Source organism: Equus caballus, chromosome X, assembly GCF_041296265.1.
Source record: "Equus caballus isolate H_3958 breed thoroughbred chromosome X, TB-T2T, whole genome shotgun sequence".
Classification (NCBI taxonomy): Eukaryota; Metazoa; Chordata; class Mammalia; order Perissodactyla; family Equidae; genus Equus; species Equus caballus.
The window spans coordinates 132,338,186-132,359,678 of record NC_091715.1 but is presented as its reverse complement, the minus strand read 5'-3'; the positions used below and the strand labels follow the sequence as shown (position 1 = coordinate 132,359,678).

The following is a 21,493-nucleotide window of genomic DNA, read 5'->3' as shown; positions in this document are numbered from 1 at the left end:
AAACTAAGGAAGCAGAGGTTCTGATCCGAAGCATGATCATCTAGGACTGGAAACAGAGCATATGGAAGAGAGTATGAAAAATATTGGAGCCATATTGGGAGAAATTAAACTCCCGTGGCCCAGAACAACAGTTTGATTCAGATATAAAACTATGAAAGTTAAGAACTGACTATAAAAACATTGTACAACAACAAAATATCTACCTAAATGAGGATACAAAGCACAGACAAGAAAAGTAAGTACAGCTTCTGGCGAACACAGATGGAAAGGCAATAAATGTTAATAGGAGAGGAAAAGGCCAGGGCTATAACCGTAGTCATCTAGGCTAATCTCTTTTACATTTCCTGGAAATTAGTGACAACTTCTCTTTATATCCTTGGAAGGAAATGAATGTAGAGGTTTCTCTTTCTGTATTTGCCTGTCTTCCTTTCTATGGCATATTCCCTTATGTGTTCAGGATAAATATCTCATTCCTACGTTAGATGACTGAGTTTTGCACTGATGTAGTCAGTAATAGCCTTTTGTCTTCCATTTCATTCATACATTGGTTTGTTCATTTAAGAAGTATGCACTGAGTTTCTCAGAGACTTGCATTCTTAATTTGGCTTCTTACTTTTAGAGCTGAGTTTTAATATCATGAAAATGCGTGCTTATTTTTGTAATATATTCCAAGAGGAAAAGAGATTTTTATATGTAGATCTTAACTAAAGCATGTCGTGTGTAAATCATGGGACCCCTTTATTTTTATGAGGTGAGCCCTTAAGCAACTTAGCTATTGATCTGGAGAAGCTATATACGATGGCATTTCTAAAAGTTTGAGTGACACCATCTGGGAGATTAACTATGTCAGCAAGTTTTTATGGGTTAGGATGGTATATTCAACATTGCAATGAAGCAACCTCTTGAAAGGAAGTCTTCGGAATCAAGAATATCCCTGCTCCTATTTCCGTCCTTCTCTCAAATAAGAGGGTAACTCTCCTACCAGAGTGAAAGGATCTGGCTAGGATTTCAAAACACTACTGTTCTATGAGGGTGTGGAGAGAAGGTCTTGGCCCTGGTCCAGAAGCTGGTGCCTCTTTTTATATATATATATATATATATATATATATTTTTTTTTTTTTTTTTCTAAGAAGGGTCTGCCTATTGTCCTTCTCTTCTGATACCTTTACCCATTCGAGAGATTGAGGTTAACTCTGGAAATCTCAAGTCGAGACATAACCCCAAGGACAGGGTGAAAAAGGTCTGCCTTGAAAGTACCGTTGGAGAAAATGAGTAGAGTGATCTGTGTACCTGGATTGGTTGAAAAGGGCAGGAGTCCCACGGTCTTTTGCCTGCTGTGATTCCAGCAGCTTCCATAATTTGCAGAACACGTTGATTTTTGTGGCTTTAACCATGAGATCTCTAGATGGCATAAGCTTCAGATTCAAAAAGAACCCTGATTCCTGAGTGCTTTGCTCAGACAGGCCTGTCAGCAGCTGCAGTCTGTTTCCCAGTCACCCACGGCTGCACCGCATTGTTAGAATCCCAGCGTCAGTGGGCCTTTGAAGCCTTCCTTCAACCCTCAAACAACAGCTTCTGGAGTAGCCTGCTGTCTCGGTGTGCTGCATGTGTCTTAGCCAGCACAGCTGCAATGAATCGACTTGAAATGTTGCTGGAATGACTGTGAGCCAGATGACACTGTCGAACTCGCTCTAGAAGTCAAATGTCACATCTGGAAGGCCTAGTGCTCACAGCTGGGCTAAAAGCCAGACACCAGCCCCGCCCCCTCGCTTCATTCCACATGTATTTACTGAGTTTCTGCCATGAGTCAGGGACTGCAGCTCCAGTTTATTTGACTGCCACTCTGCCTTCCAGGCTACCCATTGGTCTTCTTGATTTTGTCACCCGTTTGTCGGTTAGAGCATCTCTAGTAAGAATTCCAGGCAGTTTTCAGTCCCAGGTTTGCTGAAAGGATTGCCACCTATGCAGAATGCTCCAGCCCCCCCTAAAAATACAGACAGTGCTCCAGTCGAAAGCACTATACTTTCATAGGATGGAGTGGGAGACCCAAGGTCTAGTCCTGGCTCTACCATTGTGTTACGTTGGTCTTGGCCTCAATTTTCTCATCTGTTAAATGGGCAGAGTGGTTTGGATGGTGTCTAAAGTCTCTTGCAGCTCTGACGTTCTTAGATTGAACTGTAAGCATTCAGACGTTGTTTGGAAATTATAATTAAGCAATTTTGTGAACTGGTCTATCATGGTTGAGGAGAGTAGGGAAGATAACCCTTTCTTTTTCCCCTGGCAGAAAAAATTGGACAGTACTTTGTTCCTGTCACCATAAAGCAATTAATATTCCAAAGAACTCAAAAGATTCATACTTAAACAGCAAGTTAAAATGACTGCACTACGTTAACACACTTTTCTTCACTCTGCAAGAGTTCTAGTTTAATCTGTCACTGCCAATATTGCAGCAGCATGTTTCAGCCCATTTAGGTTAAGTAGCTACAGTGATTTTGAAAGCACTAATGATTCTTATACGGCCACTGCAAATGCCCTAGGTAGAATCTAGCCAGGGCCTGGCTCTGAAGCTGCTGGCTCTGAGGTGGGCTTAAAGGCCCCACATGTTTAGTGGTAGCAACATGCCACAGGTGGCTCATAATGAATTCAGTCATTTTCAAGCTGATCGCCAATAGGATAACGGTGACTCAGAGATTTATGGGCCCAGGAGCTCCTCCCTCTGCCACAGGGAAGACCAATCATAGCAGGTGTAAGGCCACTCCCCCACTGCTGCCTTTGTAAGGGGTGGTCTCCATGGTAACAAGGCCAGAGTGGCTCCCTTTTACCAACTGCAGAGCGCTGGGGCTACAGACCTTAAGTCATTCAAATTTGAAGTAACATATTTCCATGCATGAATTGGTGTCCTCCTTAAATCTACAGCGGACAATTATAGTATTTCCTCTCTCTTTCCCTTTGTTAGGCAACAACAGCAGAATTGATTTCTTTTGTTTGTTCGTGAAACCTCAATGCCACTCCTCATTTTTATTTAATATGGCCTTTTTTCATAATACTCCATACAAGACTAATTCCTACTCTGCAATAAACATGGATTCAGATTCAGCTAACATTTGTTGAGCATCTATTGTGCAGTAATGTAGTAGGCACTGACAAAGCACTTTACATACGTTATTTTAGTTAACTCGCAAGATATATAAATGTGGATTCAAATTTAGTGAACATCGTGGGTGCTTGGCACACATCACTCCTTGAATATTTGTTAGATAAAGGAATGAAAGAACATGAACTCACAGACCATCAAGGTCAGCATCCTGTTAAACTCTCTCATTATATAAATGGAGAAATCAAAGCCAAGATGTGGAGTGACTTATCCAAGGCCATATTCACAGCTATTTCGACTCAATTCTGTCCCAGGTGGATCCAGACCACTGTCCCCTCCAGGACACAGCACACGCTGCCTCATATGAAAGCTGGGTGTGAGCGGAGCATCACATTTCTTCTGTGTTGCCTTGCACTTGGACACATTCTTCTTACTGTTCTGCTGAATGTAGTGTTTGAGGTCCCTCTCTGTGAATGATTCAACAGGAAACACTTTTTGAGAAATTTAAAAATACATTTATTGAAACTTAGGTTTGAAAGACTAAAGTAAAAAGGTATTAACTAGAGTAACTTGAAAGAAGTCAGCAAGAATGAGGCCTGGTTGGGGGTGAGGTGAGGGCAGGGATAGCAGCAGCGTGGTCGGATCACAATGGTCCACAACGTGACTTTGTCAGTAGTTTCACATGTAATCAAATACAGGGTGAATTCTTCACATCAACCAAATTCACAAAAAGTCTGAAGGGCTGAACCAGAACACCAGTTTATTAATTCATAAAGGGAAATATTCTAATAGATCAAAGTACATGTGTTGGTTGGTCAGCAACCCTCTAGAAAATTCAATACATATAGAAGCACTAATTATAATAAAAAAATTGCCTGGTGAGCATGAAACCAGAAAAGGGGCAGTTGTTTGGCTCATTGGAATGACCTCTATCTCTGGATCTGGTGCACCCTTCTCCTCTGTGGGGAGTGTGGGGATACACCAGTTAAGGAGATATGATGCTCATGTTCTCTGATCCAGGCAACCTCTTTCTTAGCCCTGGACAATACTGGAGACACAGTGATGAATTCTTCCTTGAAGACTCTACTAGTTCTAGATTGCAAACTGACTCTTCTCTTTCTGTTTTCATTATTTCAGATGGGGGACGATACACCTGGGTTGATAACAGCTTTCTTAGTCACAATGACATGACATGTCGGTTTGCCTTCACGGACTCATCTCTAGTCAGACCTCCATAACAACACAATTGCAAGCTCTTACGGAATTATTCTGAATAGAAGGAAGGTCATTCCTTCCATTATGTGTTTGAATCACTTGAGTCTCTGAGAGGAACTCTTCCCCCAAGTTCTTCAGGCACCTTACTTCATCCCTATGTTCTGAAAAGCAAGTCCAAGACCAAACTGAAATGCCTGTGTAGGGAAAAGGGGAGAGAAGGAGAGAAAAAGAGAAAAACTGATTGGGGAATTAGGAGCTGGAGAAGATAAAGGATGCAGGAATAAGCATACGGAGAAAGAAGTCGTGTTTCTGATGAGTTTTAAACCTGTCAGCTGCTCCTGTGTTCTTCCTTTATGAGTGTGGTGCTGGCCTTGTGATGGACTACGTCAAATATCCTGGATACAGATCTAATAAATTTTGATGTTTTGGTGGGAGATGTAAGAAGGGTCTGGAACATGGAATGCCGCTAAGGAGGGAAAATCAGGAAGTTGCCCCGGTGCAGAAAAAAATGCCTGATAGGCAGAAGGAAGAACTTAAGTTCACAGTTTTGTCAAGGGCTGGACCTGTAGGAAGGTCACAATTTCCTATCGCAGTATATTTCTCTAGTGATTACATTTTCTAACCTGCTTATTCTAGTAAAATATGAATTCTAGATAGACTTCTCCCCGTAAAGAGAAAAAGGAATATTCATAGAATGTGTATGTTCAAATTGAAAGAGATGAGAAAGTGATTAGATAGTAAAGGACCTTTTCCATCTTCAATCCCAAATATGTCAACCTTGGATATACATTTTTCTTTAAGTGAGCTTTGTTTTTTCTTTAATCCAGTTGACATACCTGGATACCTTGGTATATATTCCATATTTGCCTTTCACTGCACACTCTTCACCCCAGCTAATAATTCCAGTTAAGAAACTGGTGCCTTCCACTTCAGTAACATGGGGTCCCCCACTATCTCCTTGGCATGAATCTTTACCTCCCTCATGGAAGCCAGCACAGAACATGTTATTATGGATGGTGAACTTTGTGGACCGAAGGCATGTGGCTCGGTCAACAAGTGGAACTTTAAGGTGCTGAAGAATTGAAGCTGATCTTCCTCTGCTGAAGACTCTCCCCCAGCCACTCACATAGCCAGATCCAAATTTCAGGAAGATGTTCGTGTAGTCCTTGTCAGCAACGCAAATAGGTGTTACATAGCTGTTTAGCGTTAATGGTTTATCCAGTTCCAGAAGGGCAATGTCATGGTTGTATTTGTTAAGAGTTGCATTGTAGCTATGGTGAGGAATAGCACGAATCACATTTCGCTTTTGCTCTGTATGATCGATCTCCTCAGTGTTATGTTCACCTATTGAAAATAAATTTCTTTTCAGTTACGGTCTTTCCCGTAAAGAAACACATTTTCCAAGTGTCCACCTAGCATCACTTACTTAACTGGCAGCTTCTGTTCACCCATTGAAAATAAATTTCTCTGTAGTCACAAATAGTCTTTCACATAAAGAGACAGATTTTCTAAGTATCGACTCGGCATCACTGAATTACCTGGCAGCCAAGTGTCAAAGATCTCCATCTTATATTGTTATGGTTTTGATAAAATGTAATGAGGGCCAATGCATACTTTTTAGACCAAAAAGCCATTCAGGACCATCATAGAGCTGCTCCGTTCACCCATGCTGTTACAAGTCTTACACTGTTCACAGGTGTGAATGAATCTACTTGTCACGAATTATCCTAGACTTTCCCAATTTCAAGTATTCTGACCCCTTTTTTGAGCACAGATAATACATTCTTTCGGTCATTCATTCAAATATTAGCTGAGGGCCCACTATGGGTTGTGCCAGGAACTAGAGATACAAAGATCAGTGATATGACACAGCTTTGGGAAGGCTCAGTCTGGTGGGGGAATGGCCGTATCAATAAATAATTGTACTCCATTGAGGTGAATGCTAATGAAGGTACACTAAAGAACTCTGGGCGACTTGGAGGATGGAACAAGCTGGGTTTTGAAAATATAGCCCTCCACCACTAGCCTAACTTATTTAACAATGATCTTATTAGACCTCAGTAAAGTATGCTACACCAGTCATATGGAAGATCTACTGATGCTGAAGATTACTATGCTTTTTTGTTTATTTACCTGCAACAACGGTAATTTTAACACCAGGTTCAATACAGTGGGCTGCAGTTACGACCCATTTTTCATTAATGATGGAACCTCCGCAGAATGCAGCAATTTTACCGTGCAAAAGGACCTGTGGAAACAAAATTATGAATCCTACTACATAATATTTAATCCAGAACAAAATAAGTACGTGTGCTGCTTATAGGTGTGGGCGAAAAGTTGGCTTCTAGGTGCTGGCAGAACTGGAGTGTTTCAGCTTTGAAGATGAATTAGTGTTTCTGGAGCACAATCAAAAAAGCCATTTCTGTAACTGGCTTGAAAACAACGTGCAATGAGAGTCAGGGGGAGCTCTACATGAGGCGAATATGAAGGAGTGGCTTCTTTTGGTGATTTGGGGCCCTTGGATTCCTTTTCCAAGTCAGTCAGATTCTCTGATATAACAAATCACTTCACGGGGATCCAGCAGGTATGTTCAGAAACCCACTGAATTAACTCCTTGAGATCAATAGTTACTGAGTCTCCTGTCTCTGCACGAGGAAATCATGCTACAGGTCATTTGAAAAACAACTGATTTTTCCAAGAGGACTTTTCAAGCCCTTTCCAAACTAGAATCGTAAGAAATGAGACCTATGGCCTCCCTAAGTGTGATGCTTATGTCCGTCCAGGCAGTGAGGAACGGCAGGGCTCAGGCACTCCTTCCATTCGCCCCTCAGCCTGGTCGACTTCCCCGGCCTGGGTCTGGAAGCTGCCTTGATCATAAAAGCTCCACTTAGCTGTGCTTGATTTGTGGGCAAAGTGGACAAAGGTGTTTGGGCACTGCTTTGAGCCTGGGCATTATTAGACAAGAGGCCAATCCATTCCTTCATCTGTACATACCAGAGCAGATAATGAATACTTTTACCACCGCAATGTCTAGATCAACTTGGAGAATTTCACTTCCAATGTCTGCAAGGGCCTTGATCCACCTCTTCAGGAAGAAAGCTGAGAAGTGTGAACACTAGAGGGCACACTCAACATTTGGTAAACCCTTTGTGGGCGCTGACTAGCTGTTGTGAGCTGATGCCCTTTTACTAAAGCACACATAGCCCCAGGCATAAACCCGAGTGTAAACTAGGGAAAGCGAGTGGTCAACCCCTTCAGGTGGGAGTCTGAGAAGGTCCTTGGGGCATGTTCTAGTGAAGATTCTTTTTGTCCTGAATTCAATTTACTGAACACCTACTAAGTCCTAGACACTAAAGCACTAGCCTCCCACCTGGAAACTATAGAGCTGGCTCATCGCAAGCCTCTGACCCCCTTTTCCATACTCCAGCTTTCCCCCTCCTTCTAGCTGTTGCTTTTTATTTCAAAAAGTTATAAAACTATAGGAAAACTCACATAATAATGTAACAAACAACAGTGTGTACCCACCACCCAGATTTAACAATCTTAATTTTTTTGAACATTTATTCATTGCTTACTATGGACTAATCATTGCGCTAAGTGTTTTATGTACGTTTAATACAACACTTCGTGGAGTGATGTTACTGTATCCGTTTATAGGTAAGCAAAATGAGGTTTACACGTGCACATTAACTCCCGTAAGGAGAGTCAGTGGTGAAGCTAGGAGGCAAACCCTCGTCTGCCTGGCCTCTGAATCTCTGCTCTTCAGCACCCAGTATTTCCCCAAGTGTGCTGAGTGGACCAACTGTAGTAGAATCATCTGGGATGTTTGTAAAATGCGGATTGAGGGCCCTACCCAGACTTAATCAGAATATTTTGTGGGTGAGAAGGGAGAAAATGAAGATCTCCGGAATATCCTTACGCATAATTAAGTTTGAGAAATCCTGCTTCAGAATTTCCAAGGCCTGGTGACCTTTATGTTTTAAAAGCGCTCACTCCAGGCCAAGCTGGCTACATAACTTGCGGGGCTCAGTGCCAAATGTAAACGTGGGGCCCCTTGTTCAAAAGCCAGGAAAAAAAAAACGCCATTGAAGATACTAAAATTCAAAATTTTTTCCTTTCTTCTGTAGTCTCTCTTGCGACCTATCATGGGGTTTTGAATTTACGATTTAATGTTGCGCCCCCTCAGGCACGGGGGATATTTGCTGGGAGAGTGCAGATACTCACAGGTGCCCAGAGGCTGCACTCTGCAATTTAACATGCAAGCACAAACACCCCCTTCAGCTGCCAGGCCCCCTCTCCCATCAGCCACCATAATGAAGCCCTGCGCCCCTGCAAGGGGACGGGTGAGTCAATCGTCCCTTCCCACTGGCCACTGCAGCAATCGACGGCAGAGGGATGCTTCCCAGGGGATGGCAACTTTCATGCCAGGATGTGCTCAGTACCTGCAATGGAGGTGGGCAAGAGGCTCGCCGCCTACTATGACACATTTCTGGTCCCGATGCCATGTAGCCATGTCCCCTCCCCAAACGGCACAGAGTGCGGGCACCCAACCTCAATCCTCCCTGCACCTGTGCAGGAGGAGGTTGACACCAGTAGCTGTTGGGGATGAGGAGGGGGAGTATGCCAGTGTGTCATGGTTGGGGGGTGGCAGTGGGCATTGAGCAGGTGTGGGGAGGGGTAGGCAGGGCTGGCCAAGGCACCAGGGGACAGGGAAGTGGGAGGTCAAGAATCCATCCCTGGGAGGTGGTGAGAGGCGAGACTGCAGTCATTCGAGTTTCCAGGTCCCCAGCACATGCATGCTCCATTGTCATCAAACTTGAGTTACGACACAAATGCAAAGCATTGAACGCCAAATGTGGGACCCTTCTGAATGCAGGTTCCTGTGCAAGTGCACTGGTCACAAGCTCATGAAGCTGGCCCTGACTCCAAGTGATGTTCACAACCAAGCAAATTTGGGCAATACTGTTCTATACTGGTCCTAATGATTACAACTGAATACATCCATTCAAGTAACTGGAGTTAAGAATTCACATGCGATGATATAACAGTGCTTTTGCTCTGTATTAGAGGTGAATTGGACATCGCTCAGCTTAATGGGCTAGTTAGGCCAGACTGAATGATACCCACAGCCGCTGGGCACAGAGACTATGATGTAGCTTGTCTGACTCCTGCCAAAAACTTGCTGCCTGGAGCTTCTAGACCTTTCTGGTGCACGGCTGAGAAATACCGTTGTGTTCTTTTAAGACGGAAAAGCATTTTTTGCCGATTCCTGATTGGTATTTGAAATCTTAGCAAACATCTTTGCCAAGGAAAAGCCCAAAAATATATTTGCATTTAAAGATATTACCAACGACTTGGTTTTGGAATGTTTGCTCGGCTACCTCAGGATCACAGCTATCTAAATATTAGCTATTTGCGGATGAGCTGTCTGCTTGGCCAAGGACAAGTTCTTATAAGACATCATTTTGGAGAATGATGGGAAAAATGGGAAAACATATGTTTTAAGCAAGGCATTCAAGTTCTGATCTTTCAAACATTTTCATGTCTGTCATATCCTAACAGTAGCCTGTTTTCTCTCTTTCAGACACACACACAGATACACACCTGTGTATTTTGTGCTCTATAAAATACACATTCGTATATCTGTTCCGATGATTTTCATTGACAATGACAGTCCAGAGTAATAGCTGTTGCCCTGTTCTCTTCCTAACCTTTTAACTCCAACCTGGCCTTTCCCTGTGATTTCAGTAAACCCTTGTTCTCCCTACCTAGCCACCCCTGGCTGTACAATAACATTTTTTCTATGTTTGCATACTCATTCTCTCTCATGTAAAAAGCAAAACCATGTAAAAAACATGACGTATAGCTTGTTATGCCCACAGGTGTGATTCGCTTAGCCTTTGGCCCTACTTCATTTTTCTGGGCCCAGAGTGGATGTTCACTTTTGGTTTTTAATGGTTAACTAGACTAGTCATTGAAATAAATTTCATCGAACCATCCTAGAGTAATAGTCTAAATGTTCTGTCCAAAATAGTTTTGTGGGGCCAGGTGAGATTACATACGTCAAGTTTTTATTTCTCCTAATTGGAACTTTATGATATGAACCAGGAAAAGCAGAGGGCGCACTTTTGCGGGTGAAGATATTTCTATAGTCTTAGGACCTTCGTATAACATCTTCCTCCCTATCCTCCCCCTCTTCCCCAAAAAACGAAGAGAAAGTTCTGGTTCATACATATGGTAACTACATGCTGTCTGCCACGGGGGTGTGTCCTAACCGAATGGAAAGGATTGGGTCTATGTAGGTAACTATACAGGTCAAAAGCTCAGGTACCTTTAAGGACAGCTTCAGGCCAGAGCTGAGGAAGCCGAGACTGAGGAAAATGCTAAGGCATTTTAGAGTGTTTAGGCCAAGAATAGAATAAGGAATAGACAGACTGCTTCTCTGGATACATTTTTCCGGTTAAAATGGCTACATATTGGCAATTGAGAACTGAGGCCCATGAGAAAACAGAAAATAGAAAGACCTGGTACTTCATACACACGGCCAGACAGATCCTAACCCAAAGCAGAGTAGGGGGGGCAGAGCTCTTGGGGCAAGTTTGCGCATGCTCAGCATTGTCGGCTGGCAGGAGCGAGGGCGTGGGACCACCACCAAATTAAAGCTTTAGAAAGCCAAAACACAGTGTTGCTTCCTCAAATCTCTCTCACTTTTAAACTGTTGAGGCAGGTGGTCTCGTAGCATAGGCGTTGCGATTTCCCTTTTTTCTCTAATGTTCGAAAGTTTTCATTGCTTCCCTATGTAGATGTAGGAAATTCGAGTCTTGTTTTAGTTTCCCACTCCGCTAAGGAAATTTTATTTCCACTCTAGGAAATTTCCTTTCAGTTCCTATATAGTGCACTTAACCCTCTAGCTTCCTCTCTCCCCTCCTGGAGTGTCCCTGCTTCCTTTCCCCTGAGTTCTCAAGAGGCTCCGAGCCCACCGCTAGGCATCTGGAGGGAGAATGAAGGAAACTGGCTTCACGCCCCGCTCCGTTCCTCTCTCAGGCCTCGCGGTCACGATCATGCGGGGTTAGGGGTCAGGCCAGCCCGCCTGTGCCTTTGACCTCAGGGGATCTGAGCGGGGATGGGGCAGGCCGCGCTGGCTGGACCCGGGGGTTCTGGAAAGCGCCTGTGCAAGCTCAGCGCGGCTGCGGCGCCCTGGCCTCCAGCCCAGAAGCTGAGGAGAAAGGCCTAGAATAAGGTCAGAAATAAACGCGGCTGCGGACGAGCTACGTGGAAGGTGAACCTCTCCCCTTAGGGTCTCAAAGCTGGACAGAGTCGCAGCGGTCCCCTAGCCTGCTCTCGTCTCCCACCCGGTGAACCAATGAGCTCGACGCTCTCCGCGGATGGGGTTATCAGGACGGTGCTGTCCTCAGCGGCAGAACAACTTTTCAAGTCAACAATTCGACAAACATTTGTTCAACCATTTCCTCCCCAAGCTGCCCAGCCCACGTAACCGACCCTGTGGGTGCAAAGGGCTTTCTTAACAGGGGTCAGAATCTGCCTGCCTGCAGCTTTCACCCGGAAGTCCACAAGAAAACGTCGTCGTCCCCTTTTCCCTGTGGCCCATTAGTTCTTGCAAACAGCTCACCTAAACCTTTTCTTTAACAGACTATTAAACAGTTCCAGTTCGATCAAACTGTTCATTACTCCAGTTGAAAGTGAACTCCCTATGTTCTTTGTGGGATTTCTTCACCCAAGTGGTGGCTTGATCCCCCACTCTCTTTTATGAGGCATCAGCATCTTGAATCACTCTCTTCTAGGTGGCATTGCTAAACAGTATTTCATATTTCGGAGCCACAAATAAACTCTGTTGGCCATTGAAAGCTCAGCTGTTGCTTGCTTTCTCTTGATGCCTTGGCTACAGCAGGTAGCAATCTTGTCTGCAATCAAATCAACTATTTCTACCCTGCAGATTACCCGTGATGTGGCGGAGCTGGCTCATCCACAAATGAGGAGGGATTCTGCTTTGTTTCATTTCCGGATTCATCTTTGACTAAGTGACTTCTGTGCGCTCAACTTATCTCATGGTTTTGAAAACCAGTAAGGTTTGGTGAGAAACTGGGTGGAGGTGAGTGTGGAGAGACAGTTCTCTGGTGAGGAAGGGAACAATGCAGAAGTGTGACAGGGTCTTTCTCAAGTATCCTAGCAAGTAGTTCAGCTCTTCACCTTTGGGAAAGACTAAAACTTAGATCTTTGTACCTCCACAGTCAGTAATCTTACTTCGTATGGATGAAATAGGGATTGAACGTGTGCACGTGCATGTGTGCACATATGTGGGTGAGTGATCGTGAACATTCCGAATGATCTTAGCTAGGCTTGATAGGAGACAACGTGTACACTAACTAGAAGTGTGCAGTGAGGAGGACATGAAAAGATTTGAAATTAGGTGTATCATTTATATCTTCTTCCTCACAGTACCACTGCAACCATCATCTAATAGTTTCTTCTGCTTAAAAGAAAAAAAAATAGCTTGCTAGAGTTACTAAAATTTCTATTAGGAAAGACTTGCATTGTTCAAACGTTGGCAAGCATCTGGCTTAAAGCGGGTTGGTGGGGAACAGAGATTATACGACTAAGTTGCTAAACTGAGACTTCATGAACCCCCTTTTTGTTTTTGTTTTTTAGCTCTCATTTAAGTGTATTTGCCGTTTCATTTCTGGGATCACAAGGGGACAATGCTAAGCCCACAGTGGATACATCCTGGGATTTTGTTTTAATCCTGGGGTTTTTTAAAGGGAAGTCATCTTCTTAGCTAATAAAACACACCTGGCTTCTTGGATTGTCCACTCTAGGCACTGCTTTATCTCCCACAAGCCCCAGGAAATAGTAATTATGAAGTAGGCTCTTTTGTTCTAACCACCTTATTCACAGAAGTTGGATACATAATGAATGAAAATGCACAAGAACACAAATAGTAAAATTAGATAGAACTAGATACGTGAATGCTAAATAGAATGAAAGCATAATTAGAGTGGCTGGACCCAAGAGGGATTGGTTAAGGAAAGATTGATGGAGAAGGTCAATCCTATGAAGAGTCGTGAAGGAGAGTAAAGATGTGGGTGAGGTAAGGAAGGGGTTATGATGGGTGAAGGAAGCAGTGTGGTGGGATACTTAAGTAGGAGACAGGGGGTGTAAAGGAACATACAGTGTGTTTTATTGGCTATAAGATCAAGTCCAACAAATATTGTTAAAAGCAAGGGAAAATATAAAGTCTTGGTTGTGATGGTCTGCTACCCTTCAGTACCGTCCCTACCTCCTGGGTATATGTTCAATGTTACATCCACTATATTGGAAAATGGCAGGCAATCTGAAGAATCCTGGATAGATACATAGCCAGTCACAGAAAAGTCCAGTGGTGTTAAACCTGGGGACACTTACCTGATGCTGCTTTAAATTGTTACCTGTTAGGTGATTGAAACGTCTTTAAGGCTATTGGTCTCTGATGGCAAAAGTTAAACCTCAGTAAACAAGATATTTTGGAGTGAAGCATCCTTGAAATTACTACAAAAAATCATGCTATTGTAGCCACTAGGGAGTTTTATGTTAGACTAAACTATTATAAGTGCTATCCAATAGAACTTTCTGCAGTGATGGAAATGTTCTATACTATCTGTGTTGTCCAATACAGTAGCCAGTAGCCACATGAGGCTTTTGTGCACTTGAAATGTGGCAGGTGTGACTGAGGAAATGAATTTTAATTTTATTTAATGGTACTTAATTGAAAAAGCCACATGTGGCTAGTAGTTACCTTATTGGACAGCACAACTTTATATAAGGCCCATATTTAGCTGTAGCCTCAGCTACAACCCAGGTTTTGCTACAAATCTAGCTCTTGGATGGTGCCTCAAAAATGTGCACAGGTGATTCTCACGCGGATTGTCTGCAGATCACACCTGGAGAAATGTGGGATTAGGTACCACGAGTCACTATTTGGTGTTTTCGACCCTAGCTTCTAGAACAAGTTTGTTTCCTTTTGACCAGTGGGTTTCAAATTGTCCTGTGCGTCAGAATCACCTGAAGGGCTTGTTAGCCTACAGATTGCCGGGCCCCATCCCCAGAGATTCTGATTCCATAGGTCTGGGGTGTAGCATGAAAATTTGCATTCCTAACGAGTTCGCAGGTGATTCTGATGCTGCCGCACTTTGAGAACCACAGCCTTGTACCTAGCCCCTATCTAACACCTTCGTTCCGGTAACCTACTCCGTACCTTCGTCCTTCCTACGTGAGTCATTTTTTAAATCCCTTTGAAATAATCCAGTTTCTCTGGACCTAGAGACTTTGTCTCACCAGTTCTCCCAGGGGGCTGAAGCTGAAGTAGTACCCTGAATCCCAGTACCTGTGACCTCACTTCCAGAACTCTCGACTGCTTGTCTGGAATCCTGCTATGCTATTTCCTTGATGCCAAGCCTTGTATGGTAGCTGTCCCTGGACTTCTCTTTCACCAGCTCTCCACCTATGGGGGCTTCCTCATATTATTTAGTGCTGAAACTTGCCTACACATTCACCTCACTCTGATAGGTCTGTCTGGTGTCCTTGCCTCACCCTCCCACCTGGCCTGTCCCTTGCCCACTGAGCTCTAGTTTTTGACACCCCATCAATATAGAGTACCTGCCAAGGGAATTGACCTGGTTTGGCGTTTTCTCCACCAACAACTCGATTCAAGTCAAATTCAGTGATGTTGTCCCAAATTGTTTCAGCTTCAGTAGAATTTTCATAGTTCATATTGGAAAAAATAGTCTCAGCACGGGTGACCTTCATAGAAGCATGTGAGACAGAAACTTTTCCACATGGAAATGGCACTAGAAAAATGGAAAAAATATTTAGTATTCTGATATTTCTCATTGGCAAGCAGAACATGTATTACAAAAATCAAGAATGAGGCCCATCCTTGTCACTTCTGAGAAGCAGACCCATCAATATTTTAAAACATCTAATCAATGAATATGGTCTCAAACTAAAAGGTTAATTGCATTATTTTCATGGAACGTTTTCAAACCCTTCATGAAAAGAACATTTGGCTCAGGAATCCGTCATCTTTACGGAAATAGGTGTTCCAGAATCAAATTTTGTAAGATTTTTATAAAGTCTAATGGCTTTCTGTTTGCTTTCTTTACTAAAATGTCTTACTCCCAAGTACTGTCTCTGGATGGAAGTTTGATGATTGATGCCATGTAAATTTGACTTTAGAATTAGGTAAATGGGACTTCCGCTGCTTGTTGCGAACAGGATTTCTTTTGTAAACTAGAATGCCTTCTAGATTCCAAAGTGGATTTTAGGTATCTGTTGGGGAGAGATCATTGTGATTTAATTACCTAGCTGTCAGGTATTAGCCAAGTAAATTACTAATATGATTATCACAGCCACATCCACCTGGGGATTGGCCACCTTTTACCTTGGGTTGGTTTATTTCCTAAAGAAAAGAAATTGTCTGCTGATACACTGGGGACAACCAGAATGGAAATTTGTAGTCAAGCAAAGTCACCTCACATTTCATTTTCATTTCTCACTTTCCTTCTAGCCACATTCCTCATAACAGACATTTCTATAGCAACCAGCTGCGGCAAAGTATCATGAAGGCAGCATGTGGCTGGGAAAACAGGAAATTAGTTCAAAATACTTATGTATAAATATAAATCATCAACAATGGCTAGAGAAAAGGGACCATTACTATTGAAAGGCAGAAAAGCTTATTTTAGGTTTGGCTTACTTATTCTGCTAGAGCTAAGGCTATATTCAAATATAACGTTTAATAGTTGGAGGGCGTTCTCAATTTTTTTTTTCAGCTCATAACACGGAAGGCCTTATGAGGGTTTAGCTACTATGCCATCTGTCTACACTGGGAGTTAGGTTTTGAACGTTAAAACAGGAGCATATTCCCCCCCAGGGTAGGCTGGCTTTGAAGCAGTTATGTGAAGCACCAGGCGGAAGGCCAGGCAGGCAGGCCCTCGGAGCAGCAGAGACTCGATTTTAGTTGCAGCATGTATACTCTTGGCTTCTGGTCCTTTCTTTAATTTCCTCTGCTGGGTGCATTGCTGAGATAGGTATCGAACCCAGTTATAGAGGAATGGTGCATGATTTAATGTACCCATTTAATAAGATACCAGGCTTTGGAAATACAAGAGAAATTATATCTAGTTTGCTTCCAAAAGGCCCCTCTTTATCACACATAATTGATCCTGCGGAGCCTACTTTTTTTTTTTAATCAAAGTTTCTACTGCTTTCATTTTCAGAGAAGAGCAATGTGAGTGTGGAGTCGAGGTGTTCTGAAGACACCAGTTGGTTGTCAACATGGAGGCATGGTTGACATGACTGGGAAACATTGCTTTGTCCGCTGCTGTATAGATTGACTGTGCTGATCAGCCTGGCACCGCTTAGAACAGACGTTTGTCAGAACTATTCTCATGCCAAGTGTGTAAACTCTGCCTGAGACTCAGGATAGGAAATAACTTTCTCAGAATAAACCAGCCACACTCTGACAATCTCATGCTTAATATACACCATCCTTGTACTAGAAGCCTATGAGTCAATCATTTATGTATCTTTTATGGTGTAGGATTACTACATTAATTTGACCGGGTGAATTACAAATATCTGTACAGAGATCACACAAATCAATTGCTTCATGATATAAAAGAGAATAAAATTGGACACAGAAAAGAATTCAGACTGAAGACAATCACAGAATTTCCATGTAAAATGATGATACAATTTGGAAAATTAATTTGTCCAATTCAAGCTACTAATCCTTTCCACGATTTCCAAAGGAGATAGAAAGAAGTAGGGATTAAAATTATGTAGACTAGTTAACATGCTGAAGTTTCAAATATAGATTTGGAGAATGCATCTGCTGAGCTTTAAAAATAACTTATGTAGGTTTTGACCTGCTGGTTCACAGGACTTTTGGTCTTCTGCAAGTCGGTATCCGGCAGTACAGGAACAAATCACCTTGTTATCAGCACTGTTTTTACAAAACTGCTTGCATCTGCCATTCTTAATGCTGCATGTTGCATCTTAAAGAAAGCAAAATCAACAGTAGCAATAGCATCATTTGGCACGCATTTCTAAAAAGTACATGAAGCTACTGACTCGTGTAGGTCAGATATAAGCTGGGGGCATTCATGGAGAGAAGCTGGGGAGCCTTGAGCTAAGAGTAGAAAGAAAGATAAAATATTCTTAATAAAGCATAAAGAGAGTGGCAGTCATATATTTGATTTGATTTGGCATGAAACTGAAGGTTTGGATATTTTATTTTCACTATATCATGGCCTGAAATTTTTAAAACCTGTTCATTAAAGTATAATGTATATTCAGAAAAGTACCCAGAACCTTAGTATGAATTCTCACACAGTGAATGCACCTATTTAAACACTAAAAAGATCAGTACATAGGACATTATCAACACCCTGAAAGCTCTCCTAAAGCCCCCTTGCGATCACTATACCCTTCCTCCTTCGCAAAGTTACCATTATCCCAACTTCTAACAGTACGGTAGTTTTGCCTGTTCATGAACTTTGTCTATGCGTTCTTCTCTGTCTTTCATTTCACATTTTGTCTGTGAGATTCATCCATGTTGTTTTGCATAGCAGTAGTTCGTTTACATGCTGTGTAGTATTCCATTGTATAAATATTACTACCTTTATTCATCCATTTTACCGTTTGTGAATATTTGAGTTGAATTTCCAGTTTTTGGCTCTTATGTACAATGCTATAATGAACATTCTTGTACATATCTTTTAATAATATATGCATGCATATTTACTGGATATGTACTTATGAGTGCAGTTATTGGATCATATGTTCAGGTTTAGTAGATACTGCCAAGCTGTTTTCTAAAATAATTGTACGAATTTAAATTCCTACCATCAGTGTATGAGAGTTCCAGTTATTGGATATATGTATTACAGATATCTTCTCCTATATTGTGACTTGCCTTTTTATCCTAAATAGTGTATTTTGCTGAATAAAAGTCCATAGTTTTAACATAATCCAATTTATCAAAACGAACTTGAAGCTGGCTGAGGTAGGTATGTATCAACACAAGAGAATGAAATAGGGTCCTTTAAGGTAGCTGAATGCCAAAGCCATTATGTGTTGACAATGATAAGCATTCTAGTGGCCCACATTTTCTTTACTCTCCTATAGAGCCTCTCTTGTTAATATAAACTATCTTTCTTTGTCTCTTGTAATGCTTTTTGTCTTTGATTCTATTTTGTCTGGTATTAAGATTGCTTTGTCAGGTTCTTTTTATTAGCATTTACCTGACAAATCTTATTACATCCTTTTATTTTAACCCCCTGGTATAATTTTATTTTAGGTGTCTCTTTTGTCAACAGCATACAATTAGATTTTTAACTCCAGACTGAAAATTGCCATCAACCCAATTCACATTAATTGTTATTCCTGATATATTTGGCTTATTCCTGCCATCTTATTTTGTATTTTCTAATTACTGTGCTTTCCCTTTGTTTCTCCTGTGCCATCTCAATAACAAGAAGTAGCATGGTTCAGGGCTTGCCAGCTGACACCTGCTGAGTTAAGAGAAGTGGGCTCTGCCCTTGGGCCTGTTTCTGTCTCTAGAGCAGCACAGAAACACAGTGAATAGAAGACACCTTCCCCCTTACCTACACGCCCAACAACAGTACAGTTTTCAATAGGAATGCTCACTTGTGAGTGCAGTTACTACACGGAAAGTTTGACAAAGAGTGACTGTATTAGACACCTCCTATGCACCATCTTAGTTCCTCTCAGACTCACTTGTGTCTTTTCCCAGCACTGTGGCGATCAGCTCGCCATGAACTTCCGCTGACCACATACGGGTGCAGCCTCCAACTGCCTTGGCTCGTATCTGCACTATGTGCCTCTCACCTCTTGCCTTGGCACTTCCCTGTTGATGCTGAGGCATGGGATGCCATATGACCTCCCTGGGTGCTCCAGCATGTACGACCTGGAGATGTGGGGGAGTAATGTCCCATAGGCTGAACTTTTGACCATTGGGAGACAGATGCTGATGGGCGAATTCTTTCCCCTCTTCTCCCCTCCCAGGTGGACTATCCTGAGTCCAGTTCATATGGCTCCTCAGAAAACAGTCCCAGGAGCTCAAGCAATCAGTTGCAGATGAGGAGATACGACTCATCCTACTATTGGTTCTCCCTTCCTCACTGCCTCACTCCCTGTCCCTTGCTCCCTAGGGTGGCACACCCTAATAAATAAGCTTGTGTCACAGACTCTTTTCTTCTCGGAGAATCCAGGCTAACAGAGTGACTATATGGTTTTGGAGTATATTATGGACTTTTGAGTGACAGATCTAAATTTTCTAATTATATTTTACATAGACTAACATAGACTAAGGAAATAATTAGCTCATGATCCTTACTGACACTTTAGGAAGCAGGGGGAGGCAAATCAGCTGTTGTCAGGTAGACAAAGGAACCAGCCTTAGCTTTAACCTTTGCTACCAAATAATCCACTAAGCGCATGATCCAGAAAGATGGCACTTGGTCCTTTTTATTTATTTATTTTTTAAAGACCTTTCTCCTCACTCATGGTGATTACATCCCCGGCTCTTTTCATGTTACTAGCTATCATTTTGTTGCTACAAAGCAATGCTGAAGTGTTCAGCCAAATCAAATAGCACCTGTAGAAAGTGTTCAGTCAATATGAGATTATGATAAATTAACAGAGGTAGGATAGAATATCTGTGGAAGAACACTCAAAGCATCTGTTCTTCTCTCTCCATGTTAGCACCTCTTTCTAATTCCCCTCGTGCCTACTACAAATGTTATCATGTTCTGCTTTATTGTATTCTGCCTTCATCTTCCCTCATACATTCGCTGATGTGGAAACCAGAGCTTGGACAAAATATGTTCTATTTAACAAGTTTACCACACAATATGCTGTTATTCAGTTAAACTCAAGATATTTTCTTTTTTTCTGCTCCAAAGAAATATGCATTAAATAAGACAATAGTGTCTCCGATGTGTTAGCAGAATGAAGTAAAAAGTGTTTATGTGCTTGTGATTTTTTCTTTCTATCCTATCTTACTGTGGGGAAATGCCTCTGTACTCTTTAGAAGGGACAGTAATGACCATGTTATTGCAGACTTTGATCTATCTGAAAAGGGCTCAGATGTGATGTATAGCTGGGGACATACAGTGGTCTTTATTCTAGCCAAAGGGACACAAGAGCCAATGAATTGTTATTCCTCTAACTAGAAGGTGTGCCCTGATTGTTTGCACCCTTCTCTCCTGGAGGGGAGCCTGCTGAATGAGGGAAAAGGAAAACAGGCTCTTAACAATGGAAATCTCCCTTCCCTTTCCAAGACAGGGTGAGGCAGGAGACTGGGGGCCCACAGACTCCATAAGCTGTGCTTGCTGTCTAGCAGCTTTTGAAATTAGTCTTTAGTTCAGTTTGAAGCAACAGCTTAAATGGGAGTTTGTATATGCTTTTGCTGTTGCTTTCCTCTAGCGTCTGAGATAAAGAGCTTTTTGAGAGAATTCCCACTTGGTTTCTGAATTGAGTTGAAAGGGTTTTTCTAAACCTTGATCAGATAGGCTGCGGGAGATCAATACACCCTAGAGGCCCTGACCAAACCAAAGTGTGGGGAACCCCAGAGGACTGAGATGGTGCCAGTTGTAGACTTAGAATGTTTTCTCTGCGGACTGTAGCCTCACACAAGTAGCAAAACCTGTTATAGAAGTTTTGTGCTTATATTTACATTACTCAGGGCTATTCTCCTTTAAAGTGTCTTTATTTGTAAACTAAAGGCATTTAGGAATTTAATGCTAAACACTATTTTCAACTATACTACACTGTGTCCCTCATTCTTAACTGAGACTAATTGAGTTATTCATTCCCTCAGCTCCAATAGTTATATTATTTAAGCTGATAATGAGTAACTGCTCCAAAGATTTCCACAGGTTTCCATAATAGCAGGATCAAATTTATCTAGGTAAATCTGAATTTGAAATTATAGCTGTTCAGATGAAAGTAGCACTTCAGAGATGTAGAACCAATTAACACACCCACAGGAAAAGTAACCCAGGCATTGGCTTGTGCCCGCACTGGGAGATCTGAGGGAAGGGAAGTCCAAGCCACGTGTACCAGTTCATCCACCTGCATTCACTCTTTTCTCTCCTTTTAAAT

The 21,493-nt window shown here is 42.2% G+C and overlaps 1 protein-coding gene across 1 annotated transcript in view; it reads right to left on the bottom strand.

Annotated features, from left to right (window-relative positions):
• Positions 1 to 3,586: 3,586 nt before the first annotated feature.
• The window catches only part of F9 (coagulation factor IX), a 29,875-nt gene continuing 11,968 nt past the window's right edge, over positions 3,587 to 21,493 (bottom strand). The window contains exons 5-8 of the mRNA XM_001489237.3: positions 17,233 to 17,361; positions 14,960 to 15,150; positions 6,443 to 6,557; positions 3,587 to 5,653 (exon numbers count right to left, since the gene is read on the bottom strand). Of these exons, the coding sequence (XP_001489287.1) occupies positions 5,106 to 5,653; positions 6,443 to 6,557; positions 14,960 to 15,150; positions 17,233 to 17,361 (983 nt within the window). The 3' untranslated portion in view covers positions 3,587 to 5,105. The remainder of the gene's footprint in view (positions 5,654 to 6,442; positions 6,558 to 14,959; positions 15,151 to 17,232; positions 17,362 to 21,493) is intronic.